Source organism: Ptychodera flava, chromosome 7 (genome assembly GCF_041260155.1).
Source record: "Ptychodera flava strain L36383 chromosome 7, AS_Pfla_20210202, whole genome shotgun sequence".
Lineage (NCBI taxonomy): Eukaryota > Metazoa > Hemichordata > Enteropneusta > Ptychoderidae > Ptychodera > Ptychodera flava.
The window spans coordinates 44,902,786-44,924,229 of NC_091934.1; the positions used below are offsets into that span (position 1 = coordinate 44,902,786).

Genomic DNA, 21,444 nt, shown 5'->3' on the forward strand with positions numbered 1-21,444 from the left:
ACTGGAGCACATACTTTGTAAACAGACACGGCGGGTCACCTACACGCGACTAGGTCAATGTCTAGCAAGGGAGAGAGACTTTGTAACAAATTTTTGATCGACAGTCACTCAGTGTAGTGTGCATATGATACCGGAAACTTTCTATACACGAAGTCCGCGTAAGTATGCTGTGTCTGTGCTGAGTCTATTGTTTTATTATGGCGGTCGGCCGGGGCAATCGACATCGGCCGCTGTTTTGATGTCATTTCAAACGCCTCCTATCTGATCAGCCGTCTGGTTATAAATGTCCACAACTTCGTTTTTCCTTAAAATTGTGGTAAACTCTACAATCACAATTTCTTTAACAAGTTACAATGCCAGACATGAGGGGTTTTTTGTTTTGTTTTTTCACGCAAAGTACTAAGCAATAAGGGGCAACATCAAAAGTTCAATATAATAAATCTAACTTAATTGCTTAAGTTTGGCCTCAGACCCCCCCACCCCCCCTTCTAACTTAACTGACCTAAAATTGAAAAAGATTGCGGACTCATACCCAGTACTTATTCTTTCAAACGACTTATCAATGTACCATTGAATTATATGAAAATTGAAAATCATTATAAAGTAACACAAATACGGGTGACTGGATCGGTTTTAGCGTACGAAAAGCAGCTTGAAATATCGTAAAATTTGCCAAAAAGACGTTAAATCGTTTTTGACTGCACAGAAATTAATTTCGCCAAAAACCCCCCCCCCCAAACTTAAGCAATTAAGTTTTTTTTCAAACATCGATCTTTTGACGTTGCCAATAAGCAAACGCCTAGCTGCCCAGTTTTTAAAGCCTAGTATGCAACTTTTTGTTCTGCATTGAGTTCAAAGTTCATTGACTTTAGCACCAAATGTAAGGTGACATGACACTGAAACACAAATGAATATATGCTGTGTTTTGAATGAGAGCTTACATAGTTAAATAACAATTACTACAATATCACCTGGTTTATACTTGTTTTAAATGCTGTTTCAGACCTGTGTACCTAAGTAAACCTATGAAAATGATGATAACTGTGAAAGTTAAAATAAAGTGACTGATCAAAAAAAAAAATCTAACAGTTGATAGTTTCACAATATTTCTTTCCCATCAATGAACACGAACTGCAAACAAATCACACCCACTGATGTAAATTGTTCGCAAATTTATATAAACATACACAAGAACACTATATATACAATATTTTACATTTATATTGTGCTAAATTATTTGTATTCAGTATTGTTTGCTTGCTTTAAGTGTTATTGTCACCTTTACTAAATTTGAAATAATTTTTGTTATGCAGTGCCGTATTTTCATTTTGAATGTCGATGGATTTTTACAGAGAAAATCACCTCACCGTATTATGTCTTTTTAAAAATTTTATCTATTACCTTCTCCACTATACTTATACAGAATCATATATGGGGTTAATCACAAAATCTGGTGCAGAATGAGATTTTTTCTTCCATTCAGCTGTTAACTCTCCATGAATTTCATAGCAACTCTATTACCACTGTTCTGATCATTTGTCTTCTTTTCAGACGGCTGTTGATTCTAATCTGCTGATTGCCAAGAAAGAAAGTGGACGACTTGGTTGTACACGTGAGACTTTCGTCATTAGAAACTCATCCCTAGGTTGATGTCAGTGAAATGATCGTGTCTCAAGGAACGTACAGGTGAAATCCACTCCACCCTACCCCGACCCGTCCTCCTTCCAGAATACTGTATCTGTGAAACATTCAACATCAAAGTTTTTCGTCATGGACTATCATTTCTGCAAAAATACTTGACTCTTATTTGGACATATTTGAAAGACATTTTCAATGCTTGGGAGAATAACTGTTTTGTTTGTGAGAGGATACAATCAGCGACTGTGACACAACATTTCCTTGCTTCACAACTAAAATATGATACATCAGGAAAGTAATGTGGATCCATAGTAATATTTGGATGTCTATAAACACAGCCATTGAAGTATTCATCACGGAAATTAAGGTTAAATACCTGAAAGATACATTAATTTATTGTCACTGAGAAACATTCCTTGGGTCACAGTCTAGGAAAAGAGCATGCAATATTATTTGAAGATCAGTTGAAAGCAGAACTATGGTTCAATACTTAGAAGGTACCTTTCAGGTTATGTTTTATTTCTGTCATCATGAAGAAATAAAGCCAACTGTATGAGTAAATCATGTCAACTTGTGAAGTATGTGGTATCTCACCATGCACTTGGACAACCTTATTTCAATTACTGTTTTTTTTTCTTTACATTGAAGCCCCCACCCCCACCCCACAAAAGATCTTTTAAATAAATTCACTGCTAATCCTAAGAAATTGTTTTACCCATAGCTTTCTTCTTTCATTGATATGATTTGGTTTGATGTCCACATGTTTAGAAAAGGTCCGCAAGTACAACTTCTGCAACTTAATATCTAAATTAGGAAAAAAAGGAGCACGGTATCATAATACAGGCTAAACTAAATGAAAAAATTAGAGGACCAAACTTTCACTTGTTCCGTTCTCACTAAATAATACTTTTTACTGACAAGAAATTTGTGGTAATGTACAAACCTAGTACGCCTTCATAAAGTCCTGCAGGGCCTATACCATAACAAGTGTAATCCAATTCCATGGCCAGGAGAACTCTTTTAATTTGGCCCGGGGGGCAGGGGGGCCTACTTTTTGGCCCGAGGGGCAGGGGGGCCTACTTTTTGGCCTTTAGGGCACAAGGACCATGCACATTCACACACACACACAAAAACAAATCAACACCAAGTCACTAAAGGTTCATTTCGACTTTAAATGACAAGGAGCTGTTACTTTTAATGACTTTTTCCCTTCAGTATTTGTTTTTGGTTAATACCAACTACAATTTCTGTTTTAATCCTTAACGTAATGGTGTTGAGATACAGAGTGATGAGCTTATTGTTTAGCTCGTACATGTGTACACTGCATTGATATTTTTATCAAGTTAACCCTTTGAGCGCCAATGTCAATTTTTACTCCTTTACAAAATATACCTCAGTAAATTTTTCTCAGATTTTTGCCAAAGTTTTAATAAAGAAAACAAACTGTAGCCAATAAAATATGATGTCCAACTGGTCGAAAATTATGAAAGAAAAATATCAGAAAATTCATAAAAATTTGCAAAATGTGGCAGTAAAATTTTGGTTGGAAAAATTACAGCACTCAAAGGCTTAATGACATTATACATTTCACATGCAGTCAACTTTTTTAACGGACTAAACTGTTGTAGTTTCAGCATACTTTTGCAAAGTGGAACAAGGGCTTGCCCTTTTTATTCCTTTCAATTTTATTCACTGGATACTGCAAAACAAATTGATAATACTTAGAATGTTCTTACCAGAAAAAAAAAATGTTTGACACACTTTACAGACTGGCTTTAAAAAAAAAATCAAAATCAAAACAAAACAAACAACAACAACAAACCATTAATCCAAGACTTATATTGACTTCACATTTCCTTAATCTTAGACATTTTCATTTTTCAGTGTGTAAAGTGTAGTTCGCTAACATTGAAATCTCGATTATTGATGATCAGCTTCAAGAGTGTTTGCAGAATGAGACGCAATCACGTCAAATGGCCCTTACTCTAAAATGGTACTAGCTTATACTAGAAAGGATGTTCTCATTTCTTGACAGAGGGAGGGCAAAATAAGGCCCGAGGGGCCGAGGGGCCTTCAAAGGCTAAAGAGTGGTAGGGAAAGTGTGATTTCATTCATCGACAAAGACCAATCTTCCTAGGTGGCCCTCGGGGCACAGGGGCCTACTTTTTGGCCTTCGGGGCAAGGGGACACACACACACACACACACAAACATGCTTCCTCACTCAACAAACGTTTACACATAAACACTCACAAATAAATTCAAACCAGCCTCTGAATCATTTAAAATAAACTAAGTTGACGTTAGTTTATTACTTTACAAAAAGATTAATCAGGAACTTTTTTGGGGGTTCACATATAAAAAGTTTCTAAAGATGAAAGTTGAGATCTACAGATTATTTGAACTCTCTCTCAAAAGAAAACAAATCAAACTGTTGATCTGTCATGTTCAATTCCCAAGTCAATATCTAAAGTTTCATGGGGTAAAATGTACATTCTTATCTCTTTCATTTGCAAAATTTCATTTCAAAATTTCATTTCTCAAAAAATTCAAACACATACATTTCAAGACTTTAAAAATGAATGAAATATACAACTCTAATAAACAGAATGATCAGAATACATCTACCATAATATTGATCAGATTTCTTTTTTCTTTAAATTGCCAAACTACCTGTATACAAGATCAAGTTTGACGTTTTTTTTTTGTTTTTTGTTTTTGAATAGGATTTATACAATAGATTCAAACGATGGATTGCTGAAACACGCGAGAATTGTGAAAACAGCTTCACTAAAATTCTTTACATTATCCTCCTAAAACAACTTGAAATGCAATACTAAAATACAATGAGTTCATGCCTAAGTATAAACATTTACAATTCTTAAATTTTCTTTAAATGAGATCTTTAAAACCTCTTGAATTGCAAAATACAATACCTTTTTTCTGAAAAAGCATTCAAAACTAGTTTGATAACACAATGTTGTGAAATACTAGAAAACATTTGTCAAATATTTAGTGACATTCATTAATTGATATTTCTTGGGGGGGAGGGGGTTTCAAATACAATGTACAGTTTAATAACCGTAGGGAAGAGTTTTGTAATTTCCAATCAGAGCTCTTTTATCATAAACTAGGGCATACTTTTTACTTTCGCTTTTGGTTACTACATTACATCCAACACGTCGGATTTTGACGGGGTTATTCACGGTGATGGTTGATGTTGGACAGGTGGTGACAAGACGAGTGATGGCATCAAAGTTGACGTCTAAGCTGTTGCGATAATTTAAGGTGATTCCCCTGACCTTACAAAGAGTGGTGTTACCTTTCCTGTCGGGTTGTGCTAGACAGAAGGCGTAGTTTTTAGCTCCCCCTGACACGAACTTGATGATGAAATTGCTGGGAGGATCCAGTTCGTTGGTGAGATCACCCAAGTAATCACCAAGAGGTGGTTCGTAGTGGTCTGGTTTGCTGATAAAGATGACTGAATCTGTGTCGTAGTACAAGGCCCGTTCACCAATGGCCTCAAGGAGATCGTACAACTTCAGACGAGCATATGCAGTGGTAAATGCAGCAATGACAACATTGGTGTTGACAGCCCCCTCGACAAATTCATTCCGAAGTGTATGTTGAACAGCAACCATGTCGTCATTGATGAAAGACAAGTTGTTGACAATGTGTTGTTCACTTGTAAGCAGGCGGAAGAGTTCTGCAGGTTCTTTGATGTACTGCAGCTGTGGAAAGTTGTTGCGTTGTGCAAACTTACCCCACATAGAATTCAGCATTAATTTTGCCAATGCTCGTTGGCCTGGATTTCGGTGAATCTTCGTCTTGTCAAGAAGGATTCCCTCTCTGTTATAGTACTCACGGATGTACCGATCTTGGTCATCTTCTGTCTGACACCATGAAGGCCAACCACTACTCTCTTGTTTCAACTTTAAGAAAGTGTTGATGTAATCAGTAAAGAGCCCACCTGTGTGTGATTCTCTGTTATACACTTCTCTTTCTCTGTAGTGCCATACCTCAAACACTTTGACGATCTTGTACCCCTTCTCGACAGCTTTGGCTAATTCAGGTGTTGTCCAAGTTCCCACGAAGGACCGCTGTTCGTCATTATGCTCACATGGTGACTGTTGTTTGGTGTCTGCACAACTTCTGCAAAGGGGAAACATCAGCTTCTTTTCCACTCGGAGGGGGAGAACAGGAAAGTAGAGTTTTCGAGGAGGCAGAACTCGACATTTCGCCAGACCAAAGTATGATTGAACAGGGAGTACAATGTTCTTGGTGCGGACTTCCGGATGTTTGATAGGGTACTTACAGTACTTGTTGACGTAGGGGTAGAGGCTTGTGAAATCCACGTAGTGAATTTCTTCATCATCAACACATTCGTGGTATAGTGTAGTGGCATTGGTTCTCACCACCAAGAATGCATCTCGTGGATGAAGGGCTCCTGTAGGTCAAGTGACTTGACGAATTCTTGCAGTTCTTGGTTTTCATGAATTTCTTTCTTGAAGTCACACTCCCACTTTTCGATCACTCTAAAGCCATGGCAACGTAGAAATCGCATCTTATCTTGGGTACTTTGGTAAAGGTCTGCCATCGTCTTCTCGACTTTAGTGTTGACAATGTCATGGTCTTCATAGCATCGAGGACAGCCATGGTAGTAGCAACCGTGCATCTCATATACTGTGTTGCTTTCTTTGTCATAGCCATCTACCCAATAGCGGTCAATTTTCTTCTCACCTCCATTGTGGACGTGTTGGATGTTGACATCATTCTTGAATGTAATCCATTCTAACCACTGCAATGCAATGACAGATTGATTTCTTCGTTGGATGTACCCATGGTCTGGAATGACCCCGATGGTATCTTTCTTGAGAAAATTCTTGCGTAAAACGACATTGCAGGCTGATGCGATGGTCACACAATCTCTGAACGGATCTACACCATTCTGTTGTTTGAACATGTCTTGAAATTTCAAACAACTTCTCCTCAGGATGTCTACATCACTTCTGCAGTAGTCTTCAAGCTCTTGTCTCAGGTTGAAAGGGCGGTTTTTCAATCTTTCGTCTTCATACCACTTTAGGAATTTCTCTCTCGCATGCTGTTTCATACCATCGGGACCGTAGTATCTGGAATCTGGGAGAGGACCGATGTAATCTTGATTCTCTGCTGTATTGAAGAAATGGGGGAAGTAGCCTTTGTGAAGTTCATTCAGCTCAAACATGTCAGGAAGTTGAGCCAAAGCCACAGGTAGGAAATTATAAGAGTCAATGAACTTGATGTTTAAGTCGGGGATGAAGATGCGCATGATTTTGGTTCCATTGATGATGACCTTCAGGTTGAACGTTGTTTTCATGGCAGTATTGCAGTATGAATTGTCCGTCATAACCTTGCAGATTGTGTGCGATGAAAGTACTGACGGCGTTTTCTTCTGTGAGTGCCCAATCGCAAAACTCTTGCTTGGTGTTAGGGCCATAGAACATCTGCTCTGAACATGACTCGGACTGGACAATGCACAAGTTGGGCACATGGACGCCACCATCTTGGGTACATTCAAAATCAAAGAAATAGTACTTCATCTCTTCTTCACTGCCGCCTTCGTCTCCTTCTTCAGCTTCAAAGTCGAATAAGTCAACATCATCGTCATGAATACTATCTCTGGCGGACTTCTTCTTTCTTTTAACACGGATGGGCTGGATGTAGCATAAATGGTCACAGTCTTCGTACAGTTTACATACTCTGCAGTATTTTTCCCCACAATTGTGGTCATTATCTTTCTTTCTCTTTCCCCAATTGATGGTTACACCACACAACTTGCAGCGACGAATGACTTGACATGTTGCATATTGAGCAAGGGGACCAGGTGTTTTATGGTTGTTGAAGCATTGTTGACCTTGAAAGTAGCGATGACAATCTTTGCAGTAGACCTGATTAGCTGTTGCTGCACATACAGATGGAACACAGCAACACTTGCAGAAAACTTCACAGGTGTGGTCATGCATGTTTTGGTACCCTTTGTGACAATGGTGACAGTAATAATTTCTCTGTAGAAATGCGGGCATTGACGTGATGACATCATAGTGATTGTTATGATGGTACAGATAAATATTGTGTTCAGCAGTGTCCTTTCCCTGATAAGCAAGTGAACCCGACGTCTCATCTGAAATAACATGAATTCGATACGATGGAAGGACAGCTTGTAATTTGTCAAGTTCTTCATGTCCACAGGGCCCTGATGAAATACCTGCTTTGGCCATGAGTTCGGATGCACGTCTTTTCTGCTCTTGCCGTCCCTGTCGCACAGAGTTCCATCCTGGATCACTGTTACGGTTGATGTGGGCTATTGCTGTCACTATCGCTCGTGCACAGCATAATTCATCGGTATTAGTGATGCGAATGATACTTCTCATTAGTCGGAGGCGACGGGCTATGTTGACAGGTCTCCATCCCCACTTCTTTCCCATCCCAACAGGCATGTGCACATGAATGAAGTTGATATAAACATTCTCATCTAGGGTGAATTCTTCATAGGACTGCAGTACACGTTCAATTTCGCCCAACACTCTGTCCACAGTCAGTTCTTGAACAGGGGAAAAAGGTAACCAGATTTGATAGGGAAGGGACGGACTTTCACAGGGTTTTACATCACTTTTAACTTTTGAGAGTCCCTGGGACTCCTGGTGTTAGAAAATGGGAGTCCTACATCAAAATATGGGGGTCCCAATTTATTTCACAAAAATGTTTAATAGTTTATCAATGCCATGGTCTTCACTGTGTTCAATTAGTATTAATTTGCATACACAGAGACAACAAGGTTCCATATTGTACATGGAGGGGTAACTATTGTGCAACACATGCACACAACTATAGGGCATATTCAACTGACTCTGTATAGTTTGAACCGCCTGTATAACTATAATGAAGAGTTGAAGACAAAAACACATTTCACTAACCTTTTTATCGATTAATTTTGGTGTTTGACCCAACTTACATTAGTTTAATTCACGTACGCGTGTGTAACTATCTGTGGCTTATCGAGTCACGGACTCGTACTACCATACATACTAGTCAATCCGTTCGCCAAGTTTGATCACATTTTTTGACAAGCACGCCACAAAATCCGCCACAAAATGGAAAGAAACCACTAAGTATCGAGAAAAAAGTTTCATGTCCGGTTTATTTCAGTTAAAAAAATGCGTAACACGTAGGAAATGTCTCGCAATGTCAACAGTTCAGAACAACTACATTTCATTTACAAACCGGGTCGACTGTTATGGCCGTCTCGCTTCAGGACGGCCGGAGGTCAAATATCAACAGTTTTAAAGGGGCTTTTTGGCAGTCAAACGCTTGAAATTCACAAAATACACTTCAATTTAACCGAATCCTTACAAATTTCTCAATCTTGCATGTTTTGGACTTCGAAAACCTTAACCTCGGGTTCCATGTCGAGAGTTAGGCATCACACAGTGCCGCCATCTTGGCCGCCGATACGTTCGAAGTTCACTATCGCGATCGATTTGGTCACCAAATCGCGTCATTTTTCCATAAAATATTCTCAAAAAAACTGTAAAATCTATCATTTCTATCACCCAGAGGGCAGTAGCTTGGCATAATATAGTTGTCTTCCGTGTCTACGGCATGGTAAAGCTTTCAAAACGTACGTACGTGTTTCGTTCAATGCACTGTGGCCATATCCGCGTACGGGTGAAACTGCAGACCTGATTAAATATTCATGAAAACCGCTGACCTCTTTTGAAGAAAGGCGCATAAATTACTGGAATTTTCGATTGTTAGGCTGCATGATGTCATTATTTTAGTCCTTATATGGTACTAAACTGGGTTCAAAGGGTCAGGAATACTCTCCTTCTGGCTGAGTTCGGCAATGCATAGCTAAGTTAGGCATAAGCATAGAACGCAATCACTGTCGGTTTATATACCGACGTGGCGCTGAGAGCGAGAATGCCGTGTCGGTTTATAAACCGACGCGGCACTTTAAGGGTTAAAGTACGGGGTCGCTAAGGTTTACTGGGATGTGTTTTACGTGTTCAGCAGCTTCGCAAGGTGTACACCAGCAACAGATATTGCTGCGTCCCAAGGGACGCGTGGTTTAGTTTTTGAGGGGTCCTGCGTCCGGTTTTATGCGTAAAGGACGCAGAAATGCGCGTCATGTAAAACCCTGCTTTCAAGTGTAATGCGTACTCTGTCCCTGGGAGAGATGCCATGGGTGAGTCGGCTAATAATACTCTCAAACACATCTTGTAGTACTACCATCACTTGCACGAAACCACGCACCGGTTGGATATCATTGAATTGTATCTCGTAGTCATGAGCTGTAGCATTGAATTTCTTCACTTGTCGTTCACGGACACGTATGATGCTGTAATACTTTGCGCCGCTGTCTTCATCTGATGGCGAATCTTCTGACGGCAGGTCATCAGTTGACCCCCCGCCAATCTGACGTGTTGGATGTGATGAGGGGGAAGAACTTTGTGTGGAAGGCGGATGATTATTTGAGAGGAGGGCCTGCCATTTGGTATTAAATTCTTGGGTATTCATGGGGACAGAAGAATTGGATGAAGGCTGAGTATCTTGAATATTTGAGGGGGAATGAGGACTGTAGGAGTGTAGGAGGTCTTTTAATTTTACATTGAAATCCTGTGTGGCAATATTATCCCCGCTTTCTGTGATTTGGCTATGATCAGTATTACAACTATGAATATCTTTCCTTTGAGAACTAGAACTATCACTACAATTACTATCAGTATTATAAGAACTGTAACTATCGCTACAACAGTTACTGTTACTGCTATCAATTGATGACCCCACAGTACCGTTTTCTTCACTGATGTTGGTTTCTTCTTCCGATGGAAAATCCCACGCTGTCTTGACCATAACGAGATTATTCCTCGGTCTGATGTACTGCTTAGTTGGCTTAGCTTTTGTTTGTCTATAAAAAAAATAATTTAAATAAGAAAAAATATTACTTTTGCAGAAAAGGCACAGCAATCATGAATACTGATTTTCTAACATTACTGTTTTGTTCAGTATATATATAATACAAGTTTGTCAAGAAATAAAATTGGCTGTTTTCCCCCTATTTCTTTTCTATTATTACTTTTTGTTCATTAAATATATGATATAGTGTTGTCAAGGAATACAATGGCTGTTTTTCCCCTATTTCTTTTAATGAATGAATGAAAATAAAATTTTAACTTACGGAAATTGATTGAGACCACCACCATTCTCCTCCTCCTCATCATATATCATGCATTTACTGAGGTCCTAGAATAGAATAGAATAAATGTAATCACACTCAGTATGATATACGAAGCTTAAAAAAAAACTATGATTTTTTTTTCTCCTCCTATAGTACTTTTCCTCTTTAGAACACATACACACAAAATAATACAAAGAGCAATCAGAACAAAACATATTTTGTTTACTCAAAACAGTTGGATTGAACCCCAACTTCATATGTACGGTCTGCAGAGCCTGAGGTCAACGCATGATGAAACCATAAACAAACGTGCACTGTGTACATATATACGTGCAGACGAGAGCCCTGTTCAGTGCATAACGACTATTTCCAATGAAACACGTCTGAAGAGATTTCAAAGACCGATCGATAAAATTTATTGATCGTAGTTTACGACCACACTACCATTACAGAACTCCCTGTGATCATGTCCGGACGCACACTGAGTAACTATCGATCAGAAATTTACACCAAGTTGAACTCCATACAATAACAAATCATGACCTGATCGAGGTCGCCTGTGCGCACGTATTACAGAAATTCTCGATCACTGCACTGTACACTACGGTGTACTTCAACAGTTCAGATTCCAAGTTGTTCATAAACATATTCCTCACGGTCCGGTGGAAGAGGTGATATTTTTTTTTTAGCCAAATTACTGTTTGCAGAGTGTACTCCAGACTTCGTTTTTATTTATTTATTTATTTTAGCTTGGGGGGGGGAATCCCCGCTCAAAACAGAGCCAGATACAGGCAGGACGGTTTGTCTGTTGCAGAACAAAAGACGGAATTTTACACTTCCCCCAGGGTCCCTTAGGGACGGACCATTAGATCTTGGGAGGGGGGGTGGTCACAATGAAATTGTGAAAATTTTTTTTTGCTATTGTAAATTTCTGAAATTTTTTTTTTCCAATTGAGATTAGCTGTGCAAATTTTTTTTTTCAGAGTAAATTTTCAGATTTATAATTTTTTTTTTAGTTCGTCGCTGTCTGAAGATAAAGAGGGCAAAGATGTGGTGCCAAGCACCACAAGCGGCCACGAAGCGGTCACGGGGGGGGGGGGGGGGTCAGGAGGGGGGGGGGAGGTCAGGAGAGGGGTGTCCCCCTGCTGCTGTTGGAGCTTTTGAAAAATAGAGATTAAAATGGTGTTATTTGGTGGCACTTGGGGAGTATTTTTGCGGGGGGAGGTCAGGAGAGGGTGTCCCCCTCCTGCCGTTGGACCTTTGAAAAATAGAGATTAAAATGGTGTTATTTGGTGGCACTTGGGGAGTATTTTTGCGGGGGGTGGTCAGGAGGGGGTTTCCCCCTCCTGCTGTTGGAGCTTTTGAAAAAAAGAGATTAAAATGGTGTTATTTGGTGGCACTTGGGGAGTATTTTTGTGGGGGGAGGTCAGGAGGGGGGTGTCCCCCCTCCTGCTGTTGGAGCTTTTGAAAAATAGAGATAAAAATGGTGTTATTTGGTGGCACTTTGGGAGCATTTTTTTCGGATAACACATCTTCCTCTGAAACATGGTCTTCTTGCTCCTCAGTAGCTTCCTATAAGTTTTGAAAATTGACTATTTTGGTTTCCTGCGCTTCCCTTTCTACTGCGTGGTGAAATGCCTACATTCACCCCACCAAACATCATGCATATCTCATGATTTACAATTGATTTTGACAAGCTGAGAAGCTAAAATAAGCTAAATAATATAGTTAAATTTGCATATTTGTGTTTTTAGAGCAATTGATGCACTTTTTTGATCAAAACATCTATTTCGCTGTAGCAGCATGTCCAAATTGATTGGATGTGTATAGATGTGTTGAAATTTCAATATTTGTCTTTTTAGGACAATTTATGCCATTCATGGTAAAAAAATCTGTATTCTCTGAAAGGGCTTGTCCAATTTCTTTGAAATTTGCTACACAAAAACGATTATTCATGCAGATTTATTCAGTATTTGCTATCGAGAAACTTTCAAAGTTCAACCTTTTGTGTGTTTTTTGTGTTGGGATTTGTTGGATAGATGGCATTCTACGTAGTGTATTGTTGAATGTTAAACATGTGTTGCTGTTGTTTTTTGAGGCTGTTTTTTGAGAAAAAGAATGAAAATGCCTTTTTAAAAGCAAAATAATACATAATGACTTGATATGTTGTTTTATTACTATTGACGTGTTTCTACTTGTTCACCCATTCTTGCATTCATCATTGCAATAAAATGCTGTGAAAAAAATGAAACTGATGTGGCCTGCATCTGTTTACCTTGATCTTAAAAGGCAAATACAACTTTCAGTCTTGACAACCATACCATAGTTTCAATGTTTTACCTAGTGTACCTGCTTGGTTTGTACGCAGGAAACAAGTAGAAAACAGGCTCTATAATTTCATAATTTTCAAGTGATCAGAATACAAAAGTCCTGAAAAGCTAAGATAATCACAACTTCCAGTATAAGGGATACAGTCACTCTAAATGTATAAATTACAATTAAAAATGTGCCTGGAGGATGTACTAAAAAATACAGAAAGTTGCTTTCTGTCGGTAAAATCTAAAAAAAATTCAAAATTTTAAAGACTTTTGCAGATTTTTTTTTTACGCCTTTGTCTTCTGATTTATTTTTTTTTTATTTTGCAAACTAGTTTGAAGATTTTTTTTTTCCTAACTTTTTGCTCTGAAATTTTTTTTTTCTGTTTTTGACCACCCCCCCCTCCCAAGATCTAATGGTCCGTCCCTTACCCAAACAGCACAGCAAAGTTTGACTGTCAATCAAAACATTTGCTACAAAGTTGCTGCATGGTAAGATCACGACCTGGTCGCATAACCTAATTTTTAGAAGGTCATATTTACGTGTGACTGGCTATAGCGCTAATACAGTATTGCAAAAGATCGTTGACCTCAACCCAGTGGACTGATCACGCATCGAGTGACGGGTTAATGGCACTATGGCTGATGACAAGATCGACAGAGTGCAATGCACGCACCGTATACACCGTCACGCGGTTGTTTACATGCACTGATTTTGATCACGCACGGCACGGCGGCATCGAGCTTGAAATGAAAATTCTATCCAACTTCAACTATTTTGCCTATGGTTCTTTTTACAGCGAGGAAAACGTTTCCGTGTAGGGGTAGGGGTAATCAGACAACACACGACAGAGTGCAATGCACGCACCGTATACACCGTTACGCAGTGTTTACAGCATGATTTTGATCACGCACGGCACGACGGCATCGAATTTGAAATGAAAATTCTATCCAACTTCAACTATTTTGCCTTTGGTTCTCTTTACAGCGAGGAAAAACGTTTCCATGTAGGGGTAGGGGTAATCAGACAACACAATATAAATGTATTTGTAAATGTTACTTACATCATGATCATGATTGTTCGGCGATCCCAATACTGCGTTGCTGAACGGATTGGTGGGACTCCGACAAAGGCGACTTGTTCTGTAGAAATGAAAAATGAAAAAAATTACATGAAATATTTTCCTTCAAAGGAATCCCTTCTCAATTTTAAAAAAAAAGTTTATATTCAAATATGTTGGGGAAAAAAACGGACGTGAAATTAAATTATGTCAATTTGATTACAGCACGGATTTGTCACTTCTAACACAACAGTACGGAACCCCGACCCCTGAAAAGAAATCACCACAAAAAATTAAAAAGAAAATAGATTACATAAATAGAAAAATAAATAAACAAATAAATACTTACAGCATTTTCATAGTGTTGGTCTGCAGCAGCGTCGGCGGCGGCAAACACGGTATCCAATTGGGAATCTGTCAGCGACAGGTCATCCCACTCGGCGTCCATGGTTAGATTCTGTACAAATAAAATAAAAAAAAAATACACATAAGACAGACTTTCCTTGAAAGGAAGGAGTTTACGTCAATTTTATCACATGCAGGCAGCATTATGAGCATAAAACAATGTCACTTCAATGCATCAGACAACCCCCGCGCGACACACACACGTACACACACACACAAAAAAAACCCCACAAAAATCAACACACAAAAAATCAACTACAAGCGAATATACTAAGTGTACCGGTCACTCCTTGTGTTCGCTGTCTGCGCTGGAAAACTTAATGATTACTGCGAGGAAGCGACCTGCAAATTAATATGTACACGAAGCACGTCTTTTCGATGAACATTTTGACTTATTCTATTACTAATGAAGCTAAGCTAACAAAGACACAAGCTACAATTTACCTTAAAAAGGGGCTGGGTTAACCTCCGTGTCAAAGGTCTTGAGTGCACCCAGAGTTCATAATTTGACCTCTATTTATAAACTTTGGGCGGATCATGTCCATATGTTTGCCAAGATTAAACCCTAAACGGAAACACTCATTGTCAAAGTCAACCCTAAAAGGAAACACTCTTTGATACAAAGTATCTAGATTTTGGAACTCTGTCAGTGAACGATAAAATCTGTCAAATCTGGCCGCGCGCGTGGGACTAAAGGCTAAGGCAATGACGTAATGTTGTAAGCCTCACGCATGCTCAGACTGATCTACCGTCACGTAATAAATCGATAACATACTTACAGTGTTGGTATGCCCGGGCAAATTACGCGGCAGCCAACTGAGACTTTGTTAGATTATCCAACTCGTCATCCATTGTTATCGTGGTCGGCACTGTTGCACTGAAACCATCTGACTTCAGACAGACACTCGATGCACACCGCACTTGAACACAGCCGAATGCCATGGCCGTGAAGGTACTCCATGTTTATATGTGGTATACAAATGAGGCCTCCTAGCATGTGAAATAAAGTACGTCTCCTAGGTGATGGAAAAAGACCCCCTAACTTACTCGAGTGTTCTATATCTTCTCGTAAAGACCCCCCTAACTTACCCAAGTGTTCTATATCTTCTCCCTGCCCCCCCCCCAAAAAAAAAGGCAAATCGGGAAAACTCGCTCGTATCCAATGTGACTGCTGTACGTACGGTGTACATCACTCCCCTGCTGTGAATAAGCTCCAAAACCAGCCATAGGATTTATCTTCATTAAGTCAGGGGCAGGTAGTGTGCCACCGTCCCAAGTTTTTTCAACTTCTGAAGCAAATAACCTATGTGCCACATTCCTACATTTCTTGTTCGGCTCGAAGTTGTGCTGCTCCGCGAAAAAAAAAAACCCACTCGTATACAGCAGGCTCCTTCACAGAGTGATCGAGCCCATCTATTTTCACTAGGTTAGGGGGTCTTTTCATCACCTAGGAGACGTACGTTTCTACCAGGCGGCCATGACAGTGATCTATATCTTTTAAAAAGTGATCTATATCTTTTTAAAAGTGATCTCTAAGCCCAGGCAAAAAGTGATCTATATCTTTTTAAAAGTGATCTATATCTTTTTAAAAGTGATCTCTAAGCCCAGGCAAAAAAGTGGTCTATATCTTTCCAAAGTGGTCTATATCTTTTCAAAGTGATCTATATCTTTTTAAAAGTGATCTCTAAGCCAAGGCAAAAAAGTGGTCTATATCTTTCCAAAGTGGTCTATATCTTTTCAAAGTGGTCTATATCTATTTTCACTAGGCTAAGGGGTCTTTCCATCACCTAGGAAACGTGGGCCTTTTCATCACCAAGGAGACGTACGTTTGTACCAGCCAACCATGACAGTGGTCTATATCTTTCTGAAGTGGTCTATATCTTTCCAAAGTGGTCTATATCTATTTTCACTAGGCTAGGGGGTCTTTCCATCACCTTGGAGACTTGGGTCTTTCCATCACCTAGGAGACAAAGGTCACGACCTCGATGTCTATTTTCACTAAGCTAGGGGGTCCTCTAGGGGTCATGACCCCAAAGTGGTCTATACCGTCCCCTTTACTACTTCAACTTATTCACTGTGTTGTGTTCAAGTTCCATTTTGTACTGACTGTCATACAAGGATAACATAAGCAAAGCAAATCAAATTAGAAAAGGATCAATGCTGTTGTGTGGATTTTGCTGAACATGGCTGATTTTAATATTTCACCCTATATATTTGGTATCCAGCAAAGGCATATTTTGATGTAAAGTCAAAATTAACACTACATTGCTGACAATATATGTTACCGTTTCTGCATGAACTTTTCTTTTTTAAATTATAGTATAGTAGTACTTCAAACAGATTAACAATTATCGTGATGTCAACCCATAATTTTACATCACAAAGACTGTAATTCTGCCAATTTTTTTTATTTTTCATCATTTTATAAATTTTGCACTGCACAAGATGATTGAATAAACTGCAATGTTTGAATTTGTAAACTCAAATAATAAAAATCCTTTGGTCACAGATTAAATTATTTTTTGAAAAGAAATTTACTTTTAAACACTAATAGCATATATTCTTTACACGGTCATATATTTCAAGGAAAATATGCCTATTAAAAACAGTAATTTCTCCACTTTCAATTTTTTTTCAATACTATGACAATTATCAGCCATGAGGTTTTACAAACACAAGACCAGATAAGCGTTTTTCATCATTTCCATAGGACTCTTCGGAAAATCCATTAAAAACATTAAAAGTGACTTAAAATGATCACTTGGTATACATTTAATTTACGAATGCCAGGTTGAGTATTTCACATGCACTCAGATCAGTAGGGAAGTGCGTCATTACTATTTTGGACTGTTAATTCTTATTTCTGAATTATTTAACTTAACAAAGGGAGTTAAAAGTTTATGAAGTACTTCCTGTACTTCCTTGGGTTTTATCTCAAAGTACAAGTTATATCATTATATCAGCGCGTCGGTCACGCCAATGCATCGTTCTGACACAGGGTACTGCTGGCATTATTCATCTAGAAGTTATGAATATGATCAATCTGTGTCGCGTATGTGGGTATTATTTTACCCTCGCTATCTCTGCATAGTATTTCAAAGAAAACAGTTTACATCACTCTTACCCTCCCTAATCCCCTTCATTAATTTGTTCTGCCGATCACCAATGTGAGGCTTATCGCCCTGACCAATAGCTGCTTACGAGTTATTTGGTCAGGGCGATAAGGCACTCCCCCCCCCCCCCCCCCCTCCCCGCGTTGGTGATCGGCAGACCAAATTAATGAAGGGGATTAGGGAGAGTAATTAAGAGACGTAAACTCTTTTCTTTGAAATACTATACACAGCTCGGGTAAAGTAATAGCCACACACTCGACCATGTAAAGCTTGTATGATGAAAGAGTTTAATACATGACGTTTATTGATCATATTCATAACTTCTAGACGAATAATGCCAGCAGTACCATGCGGTTCTGATTAGGTAAGAGCTCATGTGCCGGCCGCGGCAAAAAAAAACTTCTACCAGTGCTAAAACAGGCTCCTAAACTGTATCAGTACGCCCCCGGGAAGTCCTTCCACACCTTTCAAAAGTGACTAGATGATCAGTCTTGACATTATGAGAATGAAGTGAAAATGATACATAAAATTTTTCTATTTTGAAAATCATATCTTGCATTATGGTGCAGTTTTACAACAATAATGGACAACACGCTCAAACTCTTCCACATAGTCTTTTCTACAGGAAACATGCACTTAATTTCAATGGTAACATATACAGAATCTTAGAAAGGAATTCCTAGTCAGGGAATAAGTCTAAGTAGAATTGACACAAAAAATATATTTGCCTCAATGTACAATTTAAATGAAAGTCTGTTTGGTATGAAGCAAACGAGAGGTCACTGTTCCTAAGGAAGTCAAACAAACTAATGTTTTTTACATGCATAAATTCCAAGGTGCCGAGTGGGCTGCCCTCCGGGAAGCTCGTACATATGCAATTTAATAATTATGCCAACGAAGGTGGTAAGTGGGCTTCCAGATTTCACCAGAATATTGAAAATTCTAGCAGTTTTATAAGGAAAAGCGTGCAATCAGATATAGATGTGACACAAAGTCGTGAATTACAATGCATTTACTGCATCACGTGGTTAGATGTTACAAATACTATTCCGGCGGAAACAGCCACTGTATAACATATCTGACGGCAAGTAAACAGTCTTGAACAAAGACTTTTTCTTGTGAGTTATTGTACAGTCGTGTCGGTAATTATTAGAAATGTGAATTTAAAATGTAAAGACATGGACGCATTTCAGAAGAACTATAATCAGTACAGAACCTTTCGAATACACACAAAATAGATCGCAATGCAAAGCATCCAAATTATTCTTTCGCTTTCTCAGACGGAATTAACCTTATTACGCATATATGGGGACAAGAAAATCCACTGTTACAAAGTATTTTGAGATCAAAATGCATAGGAAATATGAAAGTTAAGCAAGATGTAATTGAAAGTTTAAGGAAGGCCATAGATGAAATGTTATGATTTATCTTTTCCAACTAGTCTTTAAATACTATATGATTTTCACCAAAGATGATGAAGACGTTACTTTTTATTCGATTGTTTAGCTCGTATATAGGATTGCCAAAGTTCCTGTCATATTCTAAATGTTTTCTCTTCCTTCTGAGATGATTATTTCCAAATGTTTGCGAAGCCCTTAATCCAATAGAGCTTCAATTAGCTCACAAGATCCACAAGATTTTTTTTTTTGCGCATGTCACTTGTCACTTTTTTTAGCGCATGTCATAAGATGCAGCCACCCATTTGAACGTGCTGTCCAAAGATTGAAAAGTTTTGCAGTTTCCAGCAACCACCTATTCTTCACTTTTGGCCTGAACCTCACATGATGTTGTTCTCCGTCAACTTATGCAAGTTTTATCCTACCATTTCATCGAGAACCTGAGATTTCAGTGATGGTTACGTTTCCTGTGACTGTATTGCTATTGCATCTAGTTGTGGGCCTACATATTTCAGTGAACCAGTGTGAAGATGACACTCGAATTTGCATATTCATTGATTGCTCCCTGACAGATGCATCTGACTTATGCCATCTCAAAGGAAATCACTCTATACCTGTTTTATAGCTGTTGTGTTCAACTATACATGCTCTACACATATACCAGCTATGCCAATATAGTATACAAGGTCAAGTTTACTAGATCTGAAACATTCTGCTTGTAAGAAACTCCCCATTGATGTTTTTAATTGCTTAAAGGAATATAAGATCTTAAAACGTACTAGAGGGCGTCAGGCTGGTAAATGTACTCGTCGTAGATCTTCTACAGGTAAACCAAGGGAACTAACTACTGTACAAGCTCCCCAGAAGATTGGTCTTCTGACACTAGCCACATGGAATGTCCAGTCACTGGGTAACAAATCTGCGGAAGTTGCTGATTACATCGTAGAGAAAGGCATTGACATTTTCTGTGTTACAGAATCATGGCTGATGAAATCCGGAGATGAACCTATTATCAATGACTGTACACCAAATGGATATTCTTTCCAACACCTGTCCCGTAAAAAGAAGTCAACCACTGGTGTTACCCATGGAGGCATAGCTCTTATTTACAAATCGACCTTGAAATTAACTTCTTGGAAACCTGAACATAACATCAGTACATTTGAAGCCTCGGAAGCAACCTTTCAATACAATGGCATCTCACTCAAAGTTCTCATTGTTTATCGTCCCCCTCCAAGTGTTAAAAACAAGCTGACAGTCACTCAGTTCCTTGGTGAGTTTGGATCAACAATTGAAAAGTATGCTACATGTGCATCGAATATAGTTTTTATTGGTGACTTTAACATCCATGTGGACAATATCAATGATACCAATGCCACGAAATTTACAGATCTTCTGTCTTCATATAACTTCATTCAGTTTGTTGATCAGCCTACCCATAAACACGGACATACATTGAATTTGGTAATATGCAACACTGACTCACTCGTATCATCCCTCTATGTAGATGGCTACCGCTCCTCTGATCACAATCCGGTTGTTGCAAAGTTATCTCTCCCGAAACCACATCGTCTCAAAAAAGGATTCACATATCGTCAACTGAGTAAACTTTCAACTAAGGGACGATTCAGAATTTACTTCCAGGGGGAGGGTGGAGGATTTTAATAATGTTTTTTGTAGTTTGACTGTTTTTACTCTGCAGAAATTTTAATCATTTTTAACCATGTACGTTTTTAGCCTAATTTGATTGTTTTTTTACATTTTAGTTTGTTATGCTTTGCTGGTATTTTATCAATTTTAAATGTGTAAAGCGCACTGAGGCGTATGTGTAGTGCGCTTTAAAGAAATAAATATATATATATATTTTTCCACGGCCCCCCCTAGTAAATTATAGAAAAAATCTATGGCCCCCCCTCATCTTTCGTGTTTTTTTTCCATGGCCCCCCCCCCCCTAATATATACATGCATGCTTATACACTATAGACATATCCAGTCTAACAAGTTGCAGGAACTGAAGTGGACATTTAATGGATGATATAACAAATCATTTCAGGGTTATGTGACTTAAAAAGAATGATTTGCAGGGACTACAAGTGGCACACTTTTGGAAAGGGTAGCAATAAACATATCTGGTTGTAAATTTCTGAAGAAAATTTAATTACTAAATATGAATACGTTTTTTCGTTATGTCTCACTGATACATATGATGCACACAAAGACAAGCAAAGATGTCAGTTAGAAATGGTGAACAGGAAATCAGAGGAGCAGATAATTGGCAAAGTGATATATATCTAGAAGTT

General features: G+C 38.7%; 2 protein-coding genes across 4 annotated transcripts; both read right to left on the reverse strand.

Moving 5' to 3' along the window:
* Nucleotides 1-4,710: 4,710 nt before the first annotated feature.
* On the reverse strand, nucleotides 4,711-6,860 carry LOC139136528 (uncharacterized). Its single transcript, XM_070704253.1, has 2 exons — nucleotides 6,215-6,860; nucleotides 4,711-6,083 (listed from the first exon to the last, which is right to left on the reverse strand). Exons 1-2 carry the CDS (start codon nucleotides 6,858-6,860, stop codon nucleotides 4,711-4,713), a joined length of 2,019 nt encoding a protein of 672 aa, XP_070560354.1.
* Nucleotides 6,861-8,978: 2,118 nt separating this feature from the next.
* Nucleotides 8,979-15,619, reverse strand: LOC139137659 (uncharacterized). 3 transcript variants are annotated; one of them, XM_070705862.1, is made up of 5 exons: nucleotides 15,414-15,619; nucleotides 14,579-14,686; nucleotides 14,233-14,311; nucleotides 10,854-10,918; nucleotides 8,979-10,583 (listed from the first exon to the last, which is right to left on the reverse strand). In XM_070705862.1, exons 2-5 carry the CDS (start codon nucleotides 14,587-14,589, stop codon nucleotides 9,773-9,775), a joined length of 966 nt encoding a protein of 321 aa, XP_070561963.1. In that variant the 5' UTR covers nucleotides 14,590-14,686; nucleotides 15,414-15,619; the 3' UTR covers nucleotides 8,979-9,772. The 3 variants fall into 3 exon arrangements, with proteins under 3 accessions (XP_070561963.1, XP_070561965.1, XP_070561964.1); XM_070705864.1 differs by lacking the exon at nucleotides 15,414-15,619 and adding an exon at nucleotides 15,079-15,358; XM_070705863.1 differs by lacking the exon at nucleotides 15,414-15,619 and adding an exon at nucleotides 14,915-15,358.
* Nucleotides 15,620-21,444: the final 5,825 nt, after the last annotated feature.

Coding starts and splice junctions, on each gene's coding strand:
- LOC139136528 (XM_070704253.1), bottom strand. CDS start 6,860: ATGTTTGAGCTGAATGAACTTCACAAAGGCTACTTCCCCCATTTCTTC. Junction 6,084..6,214: donor GATGGCAGACCTTTACCAAA/GTACCCAAGATA, acceptor CTTGACCTACAG/GAGCCCTTCATCCACGAGAT.
- LOC139137659 (XM_070705862.1), bottom strand. Junction 10,919..14,232: donor CGAACAATCATGATCATGAT/GTAAGTAACATT, acceptor ATTCTATTCTAG/GACCTCAGTAAATGCATGAT. Junction 10,584..10,853: donor GGTGGTCTCAATCAATTTCC/GTAAGTTAAAAT, acceptor TTTTTTTTATAG/ACAAACAAAAGCTAAGCCAA.